The sequence below is a fragment of the Tiliqua scincoides genome, chromosome 3, assembly GCF_035046505.1.
Source record: "Tiliqua scincoides isolate rTilSci1 chromosome 3, rTilSci1.hap2, whole genome shotgun sequence".
Classification (NCBI taxonomy): Eukaryota; Metazoa; Chordata; class Lepidosauria; order Squamata; family Scincidae; genus Tiliqua; species Tiliqua scincoides.
Window position 1 is genome coordinate 139,691,659 of NC_089823.1, and position 16,247 is coordinate 139,707,905.

Here is a 16,247-nt window from a genome sequence, read left to right on the forward strand (position 1 = left end):
ATCAGGGATGTGAGATGGGATGGAAAAAACTTTGGGGCAGAGAGGTAGGCCGTCATCAGCATTCACTGGAATAAACAGAGAGAGAGAAAGAGAGAGATGGAAAATTACCGGTGCTGTGTTACAACATTCCTTAATTTCAAATGCCTTTACATAAGCAAAAGACTGCAGCAGTACTTGTGCAGAAGTTACATTTATTTCAGTGGGATGTGCAGGACAACTTCCCACTGGTCTGTGCCCAGTGCTCACAAGCTATCAGTTCAAGTAATAGCTGTTGGTACATGAAAAATGATTAATGCTAATGTCTTCCTCCACCTTTAAAGAAAAACTAAAGCTGTAAGTCAGTTTAACTATTAAAATTATGTGATTGAGTGGGTGGATTATTTCAATTTGACCAGGTTCTTCAAATCTCTACTCAGCCATGAAGCTCACTAGATGACCTAGGCCATGTCACTATCTCTTAGCCTAGCATACCTTACAGGGTTGTTGTGAAAATAACATAGACATAGAGCAGACTTTCAAGAAAGGGTGAAACAAAAATATTAACAATAAGCAGTGCTGTTCCCCATACAAAGGAGGTACTTTGAAATGACTTAAATCACTGCAAAACCCTGTTTGGCACAACCGTAGAAAGAATTACAACATGGTATGGAGGAGGTATTAACTCAAATTAAGGCCATGAAGGGAGAACAGATGAGCTTCAGAAAGTATTGTGCAAGGCTGCATGAATGAATCCAAGGAAGTTGTGGACGTTAAATGTTACTCCAAGGAGAAAGGTGTCAGTTGTCAAAATGTTTCCAAGAGTGGTTTTCTGAGGGATCCCAGGGAGTTAAATATGGCTTGTGACTGGAAAACCCAGACTGAGGAATCAATCCCTGCCACGTAGGCCGCAATCATTACGCATATTGTAAATCCCACTTGGCTCTGTGGGGAAGTGCTCAGCTGATCACTTCAGTACCACAGATTGCAAGGAAACAACAATGCCAAATTTTCATTCCATTTTGTTTTGTGACTACTGCCTGCTGATGTTTATTTAAGAGGTGAAATGAAACTTTTTAAAATAAATTTGCAATTTCAGACTGCAGTTTGGCCAGTTGAAATAAAAATTTGCTACCCTGAATTAAATTTCTAAACCAAAATGCAAAAAAATTCATGCCCCCCCAAATCCAAAATCCGCTACTTTTAAATCTGCATTCAAATTACACTTGCATTTGTTTCAGTGTATAACAAACCACCAGTTTCATCAGATTTTTAATTTATATGTTTCAACCATTTATTCATGTTCAGCATAGAGAGCTCCCATTTGAAATCTTTATATCCTGTTGTTCCCAGTAACTGTTGATTTCTTTTCTCCTCAGATGGTCATTTGGAGTTCTGCTATGGGAGATAGTCACCCTGGGAGGTAACCCCTATCCAGGTATTGCTCCTGAGAGACTGTTTAACCTCTTAAAAACAGGCTATAGAATGGAGAAGCCAGAAAACTGCAGTGAGGAAATGTAAGTAAAATCAAATTGCAGGCATTGCTGATCCAAAAGATTACTCAGAGGTTCCCAGATATTCCCAGTTCATGGCACCCTTAAGTGAGAAATTTTTTTCATGGTGCCCTGCCTAGACCAAAAGAAATATCTTGAAAATACCCGTTTTCTTGTCTACTGCAAAAGTTCAAAATATCCCACAGTGCTCCTGTGAATTCGCTATGGTATCCTTGGGCACCATGGTGTAGTTTGGGAACTGCGGTCTAGTCAGTCATAGATCAGGATCTCTTAGTGGCTTTGACTTACTGTTAGATCTTTTTCAGACAGAAGGTCTTATTCTATAGCAGCAAGCCTGCAATAATCAAGCAGTGGGCTCCGAAATACAGCTGACAAATTGGGTATGGAAAGAGATGAAAATTTACTGTGTTAAATAATACACACTGAGGAAACTGAATGGTGCTCTCAGCAGGCAGCTAAAAAAAGAGATTGAGTTTTTCTGCAAAGTCTTGCCTCTGCTCAACAAGATGCCCTATATTTCTATGGTAGGGTAGGCCATTCTCTTTTACGGATGTGTTGGATGAGCCCTTTATCTGTTTCTCTGTTTCCATGAAAAACTCCTGTGCAGCTGGATAATAGTCAACCTGTTGAACAGGACCAGGTCACATGAGAGTTTTCTGTGAAACTAGCACTACCACCCCATCACTACCAGCAGGATGCCAGTTGTATGATTAGGACCTGCAAAAGTGGCCCTTTCCCACATGATTGTGTTACTTAACTGTTACCCTAGCTGCATGGGATCTGCTTGTTGAAAAGTGGCTTCTAGAGGGATACAAGAACATTTAAAAGACGCTGGTGTCTCTTTTCTTTCCTCTCTGTCTTTTGAAAAGGAACTTGCTAGTTCAAGACTTTCGAAGTTTGGAGACTCTTAGAAACTGTGTGTGTTTGTTTCTTCATTCACATACACAATGGCTTACTTTTCTGGGTGAGCCCAGATAAACTTACTGCTGCTAACATATAGACCACAAGGCAACTTACAAAAGAGAGAGGTTTTTGTTGGAAAAAAAAATCCTCTGATCCATTTGACCACAATGGGTTTCTTGTTATTTGAACTTCCTGCCCGTTCCAGACTGCCAGCTGCTATGTATCTCTTTCCCCTCCCCATTCTCAAAAAAGGGAATAAGCAGGACTGTGTATATTCTGCACAAAAGCAAATTCTGCATCAGAATAAACTGAATTCTGTAGTCTGTATAAATTAGGCAAATTTACAAACTTTCTTACTCTTGATAATTGTTTCTGTACTTCTTATTACTTTACTTAATATGTTCTCATTTTGTTGGTCAAAAGTGCATACAAAGAAATGAAGCTTCACTGCCAGCTACTGTATTTATATTTGTATTTAGCTGCCACTCTGGTCGATTTTCTTTATTTTATACATTTATATCCCAGCTTTCAAGATGCACCAGTTTCACAAGGCCAGCATTAAAATTATGATAAAATGACCATGACAAAACTAAAAACATATTTAAAATATGAAGCAGTCATGATCGGTCAGCAAGATCAAAGGCCTGTTAGAAGTGTCTTCAGTTGGTGTATGAAGGCAGACAAAGAGAGGGCTAGGTAGATATAATCTCAAAGATCTCAACAGGCATTTCTCACATTTTTTCAGGCATGTTGCAGGTATAAGAGCTAACTAGAAACATGTTTTTAAGGAAGGAAAACAAAAAACCAGAGTTCTTCAGGAAATTGAATCCTGTGTCCTCAAATATCCTCTTACATATACAGTCCTGCCAGTAGGATGAGGAACGCCTGTCTGGTTCTGCCCTCTGTTACTTGTGTTTCCATAACACGTGTGTTGGTGTCTGCAATATTATATGAATGGATAGGATCAAAGGATCAAATTGAAATCCACACATGAGTCTGAGAAGCTCATCTGAAATCTGTGAAGGGATCTACATATGTAGGCAATTCAATGTAGCTTTTCGTTACTGTTAATACATTAGCATGCAGAATGTTAATCATGTGCACAGCAGGGAAATACTTGAGGAAGGAAAAACAGAAGATTTGGGGGGATAAGGAGAGGAACAGACATTCACATAAATTGTGTAGACACGGTCCACCTCTAGGGTTGCCTCCCCCCCCCCCCCAATTAGCACACTGATTTAGCAGTGTCTTCCCCCTGCCCCTGCATACCACTTCCTTGTGACTGGACTCTGTTTCTGCTCAGATCACGTAGAATCTATGTTTATAAGATGGTGAAGGATTAGTATATCTGCTTGTAGGGGTGTTCAATGCTTTGCTGTAGTATGCACAGGTATGCTGTATGCTGTAGTATGCACGGGAGCACAGGTAGAACCTTCCAGAAACATGGCATGGCTTGATGCTGTTGACACCACGTACTAAGCTTTCAGGGAAGTTTCAGTAAATGTATGTTGCTGTGCCTTATTCTTCACCTGCAGGGTATATTATCTTCCTTATTAAAAACATTTGACCAAAAAAGGAAAAATAACTCCCTAATACGCAATACATTATTACATGTTTTCTGGCAGGTACAATCTGATGCTTCGATGCTGGAAACAGGAACCAGATAAGAGGCCAACATTTGCTGAGATCAGTAAAGAGTTGGAGAAAATGATGGTAAAGAGTAGGGTAAGTGCCTTCTGAGCTTTATACTGTACATGAAAGTTAGTTGGGAAGATTTTCCAAGTTTGGATTTGTTTATGTCATTGGTAAGACTTCATTTGTGTCATTCTATGCCTTTTCCATCATCTGCTTTTGGAAAGAATGAACTCACCTGAAAAAAGAAATATCAGAAGAATAGAAAACCTGCCTGACCAGAGAAGCCTTGAAGGAGCTGGGCCTAACGTACCTCAGAAAACAAAAGCTGAGAGGGAAGATTATTATAAACCACAAATGTGTTTATGTGATTACAGATGATGAAATTTAAGTTAAAGGGAGCATAGGTACATGAATAAGAAGATATAAGGACTGTTTCACATATTACGTAATGAAAAAAACACACACTACCTATCATGCAGCCATAATTAGCTGTGGCTTCCTGCTGAGCGTACACACCCTGGCGAACCTCTCTCAGTGTTTATTACTGCATTGTGTGTACAATGCTCCTAAATTGTTCATCGAGGACATAGAATTCTAAAACTCTTTGCTTATTACTTTCCTTATTGTTTACTTAATAAAATACTTCTTAAATAAAGTGGGTAGCTGAAGATCCAACTCAAATAAGGAGGGAGGGTCCTTTGTATTCAAGAATCTCTTAACAACTTTACTCCATTCAGATGTCAGGACTCATCCAGACATAAGTCTCTCAAATGTTCCAACGCATATGTTTTCCCTAAGTTGCACATCACATCACATCCACAGTGCACTGAACATTTTGAGGCTAAATTCAGCTACTCCAAGTCCTTCTGTGCCTTTAGAAACTGTTACTCCTAGCAGCTGCTGCTCACAATCAACTCCAGTTCTTTTCAAGCTCCCTGTGATTCCACTCTCCAATCAGAAGCTGATGTGGGCAGGCTTTGGATCATTGGAGGCTTTCAAAAACAGAATTGACTGTGAGCAGCAGCTGCTGGGAGCAACAGGTTTTCAAGCTACAGAAGTCCGATTAGAGGCTTGGACCTTGGCCAAAGAGGAAGAGGAGGCAGTTCTCCCCCAGCAGTACTCTTTTTTTTATTAGACTGATAGAAGAGTGGGTTACAATGGGGAGACAGCTTTTGCTGTATGTGAGAGACTTGAAATCCAACAGGGGTTTTTACAAATCTCCTTGATTTGCACCCTCAAATGAAATAACAAAAATAAATGTAATCACAATAGGTCTTGCTTACCATCACCCTAAAAGGCTTTCCTTTAGTCTTTTAAGGGTGCCTCAATTATTCATATGAACCCAAAATATCTGTTTCTCAGTAAATTGTAGCACAACAGAATATTTAAAAATGAGTAAGTGCAGAGAAATGATTATAAAGTAGGATTATTAATAGGAAATCAGAATTACTTGGCATTCAGACATATAAGAAAAGGTGTTTCTAAATCTGGCTATCAAGTGAAGTCTTCTGTAAGAGGATAGTTAAGGGAACAAGGCACATACAGGCTTAATTATCCAGTTTTGAAGAATCCCTTTTAATATCCCAAATGGCATTGGTCATGTATTTGCTAAGCTACTCCCACCATCAGCCAGACCACACATGCTTCACCTAAGCATACAATAATATGAACACAAGGGACAAAGAGTGACTCAGGGCACCTCTTTTGTTTTTGTTTACTCTGGATGATTTAGATTAAAACAAGGTGCCTATCTCCCCCACCCCCCATGAATTGCCCAGTCAGTACTATACATGACAGCAACTGTTACCCTGCACATGCCCAATCTCATCTGATCTTGGAAGCTAAGCAGGGTCAGGCCTGGTTAGTACTTGGATGGGAGACCGCCTGGGAATACCAGGTGCTGTAGGCTTATACCATAGTCTTTCGAGACTGAAGGTTGCCAACCAACCACTATACATGATGGGCAAGGGGCAATGCTTTTGAAAAGTCATTCAGGGAAGCTTCTGCTAATAAGAATTTTTCCCACTCCTCATACTAATGAAGTCTGATTGGGTTAATTAGTTTCCACTTAATAATAAATGCATTGGTATTTTCATGAAGAAAATACGATGGCAGCCAGACCAGCAATATACAGATACTTCTGGGAAAGGCCTGGTCAGGAAAAGCTGCATCTGGCCTCTTGTGATGTGTGACAGAGTACCAATAAAACAGACTGGCTTTGCTGACTCCCCAAAATGGGCTTTGAAGCTTTTAATGGTGGAAGCCAGAATGTTGTGATGGTCAAACTTTAATGTATTCATCCTGATTCATCACACCCTGCAACCTGATTCATCACACCCTGCAACAAAGAAATAGCTGTTTGAGTCATGGCTAACTGGTCGAACGCAGTTAATGTGCTAACGAGGGATAGGTGACGGTGTTCCCCTCCACCGTTTAGTTACAAGTGCACATTCGCTATAAAAAGACACAGTCCTCTGGAAGGGTCCTGTGTGCCATGTAGTGTGCCATGTGTAGAGGGCTGGAGCAAACAAGGAGCACTACCATGGAGGTGCTTGCAGGTAAGGAAAAGCTGAATTTTAAAAGTAAAAAAATCGGAAAGATGATGTAAGTTGCACAATGCAAAAGAATCCGCTGCAGGGCAGTTCACTCACAAGAAGTGTGCTTTTTCTCGGTGGGAGATATACTTTGTTACCCTGAAATTTAACAATCATGAGGGAGACCGTGACTCATAAGAAAAGCCTTACTGGACTGGACCAAATGTCTGTCTGGTTATGTACTCTGATTCTACCACTAGTGGCCAGATGCCTCTGGGATGCTTACAGAAGGACTTGAAGGCAATGCCAAGGTATACAGAATGTCTCAAGAGAAACTTGCATATCTCTTTAACTGAATGAGGCCTATCTCAAGGAAATAGGACTAGCATTCTATCATGTCCAGCATCTTGTCCCCTGTTGTGTATCTCAGAAGTGTCACGTGACAGTAAGGCACAACTGATTAAGTTTTCTTCCTGATTCCAGCAGGCCTCTGCAGATGTACCAGTTCATCATACAGATTCAGTACTTTAGAAATGGGTCTCTTCATGTCAAATAAAGAATTCTGGTATAGCCCTTGATTAGAACGGCTGCTGTGCTGATACTCTTACTGAGTACCCTTCCGTTACCCTGGAAAAGGCACAGGATTATGAAGAAGAAGGTGGGGTTTCCAAGTTTGCCTGCCAGACTAACTGTGTTAACTTGCTGGCAAGGAACACCGCTCTCAGGGAGCAGTAATTGAACATATGTCTAAGGAAGCGTGTCTAGTGTTACTCCAAACAAATGTGTTGCCAAGGATACTACTCTTGCAGAAAGGAGGAGCTGATGATCTCATCCACACAGAGTCTCTAGTTGTTCAGTTTAGGGGATGTGAAATGCAAGGAGAAATGCATGCAAAGAACAGCATTGTTAATCATCCCTAACCCATCCTTCTCTTTATCTGTTTAGGACTATTTAGATCTTGCAGCTTCCACCCCTTCTGATTCCTTGCTTTACGATGATGGACTCTCAGAAGAAGAGACACCCCTCGTGGATTGTAATAATGCTCCCCTCCCTCGAACCCTCCCTTCCACATGGATTGAAAACAAACTATATGGTAGAATTTCACATGCATTTACTAGATTCTAGCCACACACACCCCAAAGTGATTTTCTTCTGCACTGTCCTCACACTCTCTGTAATACCTTTTTAGAGTGTTATTTGTCTGAATGAAATCAATCAAAATTTGCTTGGCAAGTCTTTTTTTTTTTTCTCCTTTCATTTGTCACTGTCAAACTCTGCATTAGGTTCTTACTTTAACTGTTTTTTGCAGCTGTGTTTAAAAAAATTTAAAAGGATGTGAAAACGTGCAACATTACTAAATATATATTGTATGATAAAAGAAAAAAAATTCCTAGATCAGGGAAGTACTCTCAGGGGAAGTTTAAAAAGTTAGCAAATATTCAATTTAAATACTTTTGTGTAACTATGAGGTTGGGAGCACTTGAAGTGCATTATTACATTTGGCATCTCTAATTTTAAGTGTTTCCTTTTTAAAAAAAATAACTGCATTTGCTTGAAGGTTTGGGGTTTCCCCCATATTTCATTATTAGAGTCCATTGCACAATAGTTTTGTTTTATTCGAATGGATTCATGAGTCTCAGCTTTTGTCAGGATGTTTTAAGTTCCCAGTGAGCCATGGCTGCTTACTAAGTAACAGAATTTAGGGAGGGGGTAGAGAAGGGGAGGCTGGGAGAGTCAGCTTACAATGTAGGGAAGTCAGAGCAGAGCAAGTGCAGCTGTATAGCTCTTTTGGAAGCTGAATCAGTGAGGACCACATGAAAGCAATCTCTGCCGTTTTCACATGCTTTTGTTTTCTCATGAAAATGTCAGCATCTAAGCCATGTTTTGAATGTTGTTGCAAGTGTCTTAAAAGGAATGTGCTTTAATATTGTGGTGGTGAGATGGACAGTAAAGATGGTTCTTGCCAAAACTCCTACATTTTTGTCTCATAATTAAATGCTCTATATGCCATTAATGCTTTTAAATTACTTCAGGCCATGTAGCTTCCCCCTTTACCCATTCTTTTTTGTTGATCAGCATTGTGGTAATGCTTTGAAGCCTAAACCCTGAGCCCAGATTGTCATAACAGATTCTTACATTCGTATTTAGACTCTCAAATTTATGGATATGTTGTGTTTTTTTTAAATGGCTAGATGCCAAGTTAATCTTGTTGGGATCAAGAAGTTCTTTGCATGCCCTTTTTAACAGTCTAGACTGTAGCAATTATATTCAGGTGACAGAGACACTTGAATTGGGGGTTTATTTGTGAGTGTCTTAGCCTTAATGGGGTTCTTGCAAGGAGTGGTCCCAGGTCCTGTCCCCTCAAGTAGAAACAACTAGACAATTCAGAAGGAGGAGGAGGAAGAGCTAGAGCCAAATCTGACATTCATGAATGTCAGAGGCCCTATGGAAGCCATTCCAAGGCCCTGAGTTTAAAAACAAAACCCAACACATATACATGCAGTCCTGTTGATTTCAATGGGATGAGTGCTTTTAGGATTGAAGTATGCATGCTAAGTGTTTTCAGGATTGGGCACTATATAGACTTGTTACTGATTTGAGCACTTTACGTACCACAGGAATACTTCATTGCTTCATAATCAATCTGCTGCTGTATTCCCACGAAAATATAACATTCTGAGATCCAAAGATTGATCAGGAACAAATGTAGTAGCTTGTACTGGAATATATCAGAAGAGCACTTTATTTTTATTTTTTTTAATGATTTTTGGCCTTCACTGCAACTTGTGCTTCTGTGCCTTTGAAACACAGTTATCTATTTGGGTGTTTTTTTTCTTTTGGTTGGGAGCGGAATATTATGTAATTTGGCTTGCAATTTTTGAAGGGAGTTTTGCCAAGGGCCTTACTGTCTGCACATGAAGTTTTGGTTCTTCAGTGCAGAAAAAATTATCTGTTTTCATTTTTAGGCATGTCATATCCGAACTGGCCTGAGGAGAGCCCCGTTCCACTCACGAGATGCGATGGCCCTAAGTCTGTGTTTTCAAGATATGCAAATGATAGTGTATATGCTAACTGGATGGTTTCACCCTCAGCGGCAAAATTTATGGACAAGTTTGATAGTTAACAATTTCTTGGTGAAAGGTAATGGACACAGAAGGGGAGCAAATGTCCAAAGAATGGCCTTCCCTTTGGCTTATTCTTTGTATAAATAGCAACTGATTAAAGCAACAGGAATTTCTAGACTGGGAAACTTTCCCCCTACTTTTGGGTAGTTCCTAAAGTGTTTTTCTCTCTCATGATGATATAATTGACTTTCTCCCCTTTTAAAAGCATATCAAACCGGGTCACAGTCCGGTTCCAGTACTTATTTTGGTTTTTGCCATTCTCCAGACAGTCCAGTTTGGTAGCTATGTATTCCTTGTGGCCAGTGGACTTCACGCTTACACTGTTTAGGGCAACAGCCCAGTACTGGAACTGTCATAATTGAGGGTGGGGGGAGTAACCTGTTGTTACATTTTAAACTGCTATTTCTGTGGTCATTGCTAAGAAAAAGCAAATTGATCAAAGTATGAAGCACAAATTACACAATGGGAACAATTTTCTCCAAAAATTCCTGAGCGTGCTCTAGAGTTAAGTGTTACCATGTTGTTGGCAGTTACAAATCCTGAGTTAATGGGAGTTTGGAACCAAGAGCATTGAGTGACTCATCAGTGTTGACATTCAATATTTGAAATCTTAGAAACCTATAGAAATATGTTGTTCTGTCTTGATGAGAAAAGGTTGTTTTAATCAGGGTTAAATTGTTCTTCTTACCTTTAGCACAATGGAAAACTTTGATACCAGATATACTGTATTAGAGATTTGATCTCAAAATGCCCACCTGACACAACTTATTTTCCTTCACTTCCGATATCTCAAAATCTGTCCAAGATGTTCTGAAATAGCCAGTTCAAAAGGACTTGGTTTGCAGTCATGGCCAATAGGTTTTAGTCCTCTCAGCTCACAGTCTTTATTCCTGCTATCCATTCTATGGTCATGGAATGATCCAGATACAACACTGATTCCCTGTTAACCATGGTTAATAAATTGGAAACTAGTCTCAGGAATGCATGTTCTCTCCCTGCAGTTCCTTTCCAGTTTACAGCAAATTCCTCCCTTGTCTAATTGCAGTTGAACAGTTGGTTGCCACCAATGTTAATCAAGTTTAACCGGAATTCCTCTGTAGTTTCAAACCATGGTTAAAAAGGCACACTGGTGTGAAAGATAAAATAAAAGCTAGGCCAGCCTAACCAGGGTCTGTGGTGGGAAGTACACATTCCTAAGGTTTCTCAGTTAGTCAAACTGCAATTAACAGAGTCAATGTTGCATCTACACTAGTCCCTGGAGAACATGTGGTTGACACTACTCCATTTTTTATTTTTCAAGGCGTGCAGTCAAATCTTTTTACTCAGTTTAGTCTCTGCTCCTTTTTAATTTATTCTTTTTTCTACATATATGTTAAACATACGTAAGTGTGTGTTTGGGGGTTTCCCCCCAAAAAAAGAACACTAATAATGGATATAACATTAACTTCAGCATGGCGTTTTGGAAGATAATCTGACTCTTACAGAGCTTATGTGAAATGGTTAACAGACAGGGCATTACATTACTATATTTTGTTTGTAGTTTCATAATGTTGAAGGGGGGAACCCTTGTTTTTCTAAAGAATGCTAGAACATTAACCCAATATGTTTATCCTTTTGGATAGTCCTGCATAATCAAAAATTATACCAAAGTATCGCTGTTGTCTCTTAGTTTCTGCTGTGTGGTTCGGTGTGTTTTCCATTACATGTCCCCATTATTTCAGAAATCAATGAGTCAGATTGCCAAAAACTGTAGCCACTCTCTTCATGCAAGAGGTCTGAACGTCATTAGGATAAAATGGTTTGAAAGGTAGTCTGTTCGCAGACAAAGGGGCAGGGGGTGTTTTCTTTCTGTAAGCTATCTACTACGCTAAACACTGTGTTTACAAAAAATAAAAAATAAAAAAGCATAACTGCCTACAGAGATGTGAAACAGCCCTGAATATATTGTAACAAGCACTCATGTCAAATAATAAAAATGTAAATGTTATAGATGTGCCCGTTCATTTTTATTGGGATGAACTATTTGTAAGAGAGAAACCCTTTTGTAAGTATGCAGTGGTTATTGCTGCTGATTTGAGGGGTCAGCTGTGTGCCCCCACCTGGCTGTGGACAAAGGAGGAAACTGCAGGAAGATCAGCCAAAGACTGTTTGCACAAGTAGGCCACAGTCTACATCAGTGGTACTCAAACTTTTCTGGCCAGTGGCTCCCTTGACCCCCTGTGGCTGTTGGCCATGACTCCCCATCATGTTCCTGAGGGTTGAAAGTGACATCATTAAACAGGAAGTGGCCAGAAATATTAACTATATTAATATTAATTATATTAATCATATCATTAATTAAATGCAGATCTTAAAAATATATTATTAATACACAGCAATATACATGCTTTATAAATGATCAGCTGCTGATCACTGATGGAGACAGGATGCTGGAGTAGGTAGATTTTGTCTGGTCCAGGAAGACTCATTTTTTTAACTTTGTAAGCATACCAATAGAATTGTTTTATCAAATGAACTTTGTGAACAACCAGTCTGACCAACATAACACACACACACACACACACACACACCTGTGGACCCCAATCCAACTAGTCATATCTCCCATTCTCCTTGGATAGGATTGAACCCTTTATTAATTTAATGAAATTAAATTTTTCCAGCAGCTGGTGGGGAAAACAAAAATAGACCATGAAAATATATCAGAGCTGATATGGGTTTGGTTAGGAGTCTGATTTGTCTCGTATACTAGGAGATGCACAGCTCAATCCTATGCATGTCTACTTAGAAGTAAGTCCCATTAGAGTCAATGGGGCTTACTCCCAGGAATGTGTGGATAGGATTGGGCTGGCAATCACCTCATCAATGGCTGATAAGTATTCCCTTCAAATAGCAAGATTCATCACTTTAAAAATACAGCCTTTCCTCTTCAAACAACAAGATTAATAAATCACTTTCAAAACAGTCCCCTTTTTCTGCTCCTGGCCAAGTAAAGTGTGTGCTTGTCTCTCCCCTCCCCCTTTGCCAACTGCATGGAAACAACTTTAAGACCCCTGGTGACTGGTAAAATAGGAAGCGTTTTATTTGGGGAGGGGGAGGAAAGCGGGAAGGTTTGGAGATTGAAAGGGGGGAGTGGAAGAGGGAGGGGGTTGAAAAGAGATTTCACTTTGATGAAAAGCAATAATAATAATAATAATAATAATAACTTTATTTTTACCCCGCCTTTCTCCCCGAAGGGACTCAAGGTGGCTTACAACAGATTAAAAACATAATTTAAAAACAAATAAAAACATATTAACGCATCATAAAAAACAGCAGTCAGAATAAAAAATAGGTTAAAAGAGCATAGAGCAGCAGCAAGTCATAAAAGAATCAGACCTGTAAAAAATATTAAAAGATGTTAAAAAGGCCGAGAACTCAGAAGGCTTGTTTAAACAGAAGGGTCATCAGGCCTCGCCGAAAGGTCTCAAGAGAGGGAGCCATTCTTAAGTCAAGGGGAAGGGAGTTCCATAGCGTTGGTGCCACTACTGAGAAGGCCCTATTTCTTGCCGCCGCCCCACGTACCTCCCTAGGCGGCAGCACTTGTAAAATCCCAGGCTGGGAACTAGGAACCAACCAGACAAGGATCAAGGAGGGTTTCTTTCTGACGGTCAGCAAGGACAAGGACTGCAAAATGAGCATGCTTGATATTTGCCAGATGGGGGTTGGAGTCGAAGAGCTTTGGAAACAACATGCAGCAAACACAGAAGGTGGCAGCCTCGGAGTGGAGGGAGAAGAGGGCTGTGAGGCAGCAGCCACTCTCGAAGTCACTCTCGGAGGGAGCAGCTGAGCAACTCCCATTTCTTCTGTTTTAAAAAAAAAAAGCAGAAGGCTCGTATTCTGCCCAGGGATGTGCCTGTATTGCTGCGAGAGGACATCCCATGCCTCACTTTTGAGTTCCTGGCGCCTCCCTAAGGAGCCACGCATCACAGTTTGAATAACACTGATCTACATGTTCCTGCTATAAACTTCTGGGTTCAGTCTCCTCACTCTTCTGAGCAACTAGCAGATCACCTGCTCCTGCTGAACTACAGGTTTCCTTTGTTCCCTCTTGACCTTTGTCTCACCCTTCCCTGTACCACACAGGAGCTAGGTCTGACACTATGTTGTCTATACCAGTTTTTCTCATCCTAATGAAGAAATCATATATATATATATATATCCTAGGAATATTCAAAGCTACCCTGGATACCTTGAATCCAGTTCTATTCCCAGTGTTAAGGCAGTCTCTAAACCAAGCACATTACCTGCCTGCTGTAATTATGCCAATACCTATTTGCACCACATATTAGGAATGACTCTTCCACATTCTTGTGAAGTGACTATTATTGAATTATATATTTTCTAAACAACCATTTATACTTTTGGAGACCAGAAATAGTTACTCCCTATCCAAACATCATCTGAAGTGTTCCAAAAAAATATTTGGTTTTGTATTGCATTTTGTTATTAGTGCAGCCACTAACAAGAACACGTCTGTGCAAGACACACACAGAACCTTCTAGAATAGGGGTGTCAAACATAAGGCCCAGGGGCCCAATGGGGCCCCCAGAAGCTCTTTATCAGGCCCTTGGGCACACCACTATCGACTGGTTTCAGCTGCTGAGCTATGCTGAGGTGTCACTGCTGAAAGGGTGCTTCACATGATAATTGGGCTCTTCCATATCTTGAAAATAAGATCAAGATTTGCAGTTTCTCATCTGTCATTTGCAGCAAATGAATTCCTAAGTGAGAAAGAAGTGCTTATTTCTGGTCATGACCAGCTTAATGACATAATTTCCTGCTTAATGATGTCACTTCCAGCCCTCAGCAAGCATCATGAATGCTATTCAGCCCGCTGTATGAAATGAGTTTGATGCCCGTTCTAGAAAGCTCAAGGGAGGATGAAGTGCAGACCACCTCCCTTCACCAAGGCATTGAAGGGCCATGTGATAGAGTGAGCAGGGCCAGAATCTTCCCACAGTTCCTTCGCTACTATCATAGCAGCAGCAGCAGCGAAGAAACTTGTCAAAAGAGCTCTGTAAGGGAAACAATTTTCCCCCCTCATTTCCCCCTTAATTTTATAGTTCAACTATTTAGTTTGATAGGGGTTTGTTGTCATTCCCTCCATGGTCAGTGTCCAAAACTCAAAGAACAATAACTAAGCTACTCTGATTATGGGTACAAATATGTTGGCAACCTTCAGTGTTGAAAGACTATGGTATTGCGCTCTGAAAGGTGGTTCTGGAACAGCGTCTAGTGTGGCTGAAAAGGCCAATTCAGGAGTGACAATCCCTTCCACACCGGGAGCAAGTGCAGTCGGTCCCTGGTCTGTCTCCCTGGCTATGGGCCTTCCTTCTTTGCCTCTTTGCCTCAGACTGTTGGCCAAGTGTCTCTTCAAACTGGGAAAGGCCATACTGCACAGCCTGCCTCCAAGTGGGCCGCTCAGAGGCCAGGGTTTCCCACCTGTTGAGGTCCACTCCTAAGGCCTTCAGATCCCTCTTGCAGATGTCCTTGTATCGCAGCTGTGGTCTACCTGTAGGGTGCTTTCCTTGCACAAGTTCACCATAGAGGAGATCCTTTGGGATCCGGCCATCATCCATTCTCACAACATGACCGAGCCAACGCAGGCGTCTCTGTTTCAACCTTGTTTTCCCCATGATGGAAATTTAGGATTACAAATTTTGATTCAACACCAAACTCCAGCTGAGTAATTGTGAACACTTTATGGGAAGTTTCTTATTCTGAAAGTCCATCTACCCGCCTGTATAGCTTTTACATCAGCTTCATTCGCTAGTCACTCGACCAACTGTTTTCAACCAGCGTGCTGTGGTGTGCCATGAATGAATGGTCTGCAAGTGTGCCACAGGCGTTTGGAGGAGGGCCATTTATTAGTAGGGTCATTGGGGGATGGGAGCACCCCATTTGTCAATTGCTTTTTCAATTGTCAAAAGTGATGGTGTCTATTGACAATTTTAGCACCTACTCAGTGTGCCATAAGATGAAAAAGGTTGAAAACTGCTGCACTAGACGTTAGCGAAGACTGTTAATGTTTCACTAACAGTACACGAACTAAGTTTACATGAAAAATGTAAATCACACATTTAGTACCCTATCACCATAGAAATTCATGGGCATATTATTTGCTACACACTAAAGAGTAATACAAATTGTATTGTTCATGGAAGTTCCAAATGCCAAAGAACTGTTTTTAATTTAAATATGTTGAAAGGTGACAAAATATGGCATACAGTATTCTGAATTCTCTACATTAATTTTCACATTTTTATACCACCTTTCCTCCAAAGAACTCAGGATGGTGTACAGTTCTGCTTGCTTTGTTGGAACAACAACCCTGTGAGGTAGGTGAGACTGAACATCCAAAGCTCACCCAGGAAGCTTCATGGCTGAGTAGGAATTTGAACCCACATCTAATTCCAACTCGTGAACTCCTGTGAATATAAACACCAGTGAAGCATCACTATATTAAAGGGACTAATACTGGAGTGTGATGTGCAGCAGAAAGGAAATAGCTTTATTCACCA

General features: G+C 40.5%; 1 protein-coding gene and 1 pseudogene across 1 annotated transcript in view; both read left to right on the forward strand.

Moving 5' to 3' along the window:
* The window catches only part of RET (ret proto-oncogene), a 53,526-nt gene extending 43,676 nt beyond the window's left edge, over window positions 1-9,850 (forward strand). The window contains exons 17-20 of the mRNA XM_066621383.1: window positions 1,356-1,493; window positions 4,019-4,118; window positions 7,508-7,655; window positions 9,529-9,850. Coding sequence (XP_066477480.1) covers window positions 1,356-1,493; window positions 4,019-4,118; window positions 7,508-7,655; window positions 9,529-9,686 — 544 coding nt within the window. The 3' untranslated portion in view covers window positions 9,687-9,850. The remainder of the gene's footprint in view (window positions 1-1,355; window positions 1,494-4,018; window positions 4,119-7,507; window positions 7,656-9,528) is intronic.
* Window positions 5,821-5,937, forward strand: LOC136646592 (5S ribosomal RNA; annotated as a pseudogene).
* Window positions 9,851-16,247: the final 6,397 nt, after the last annotated feature.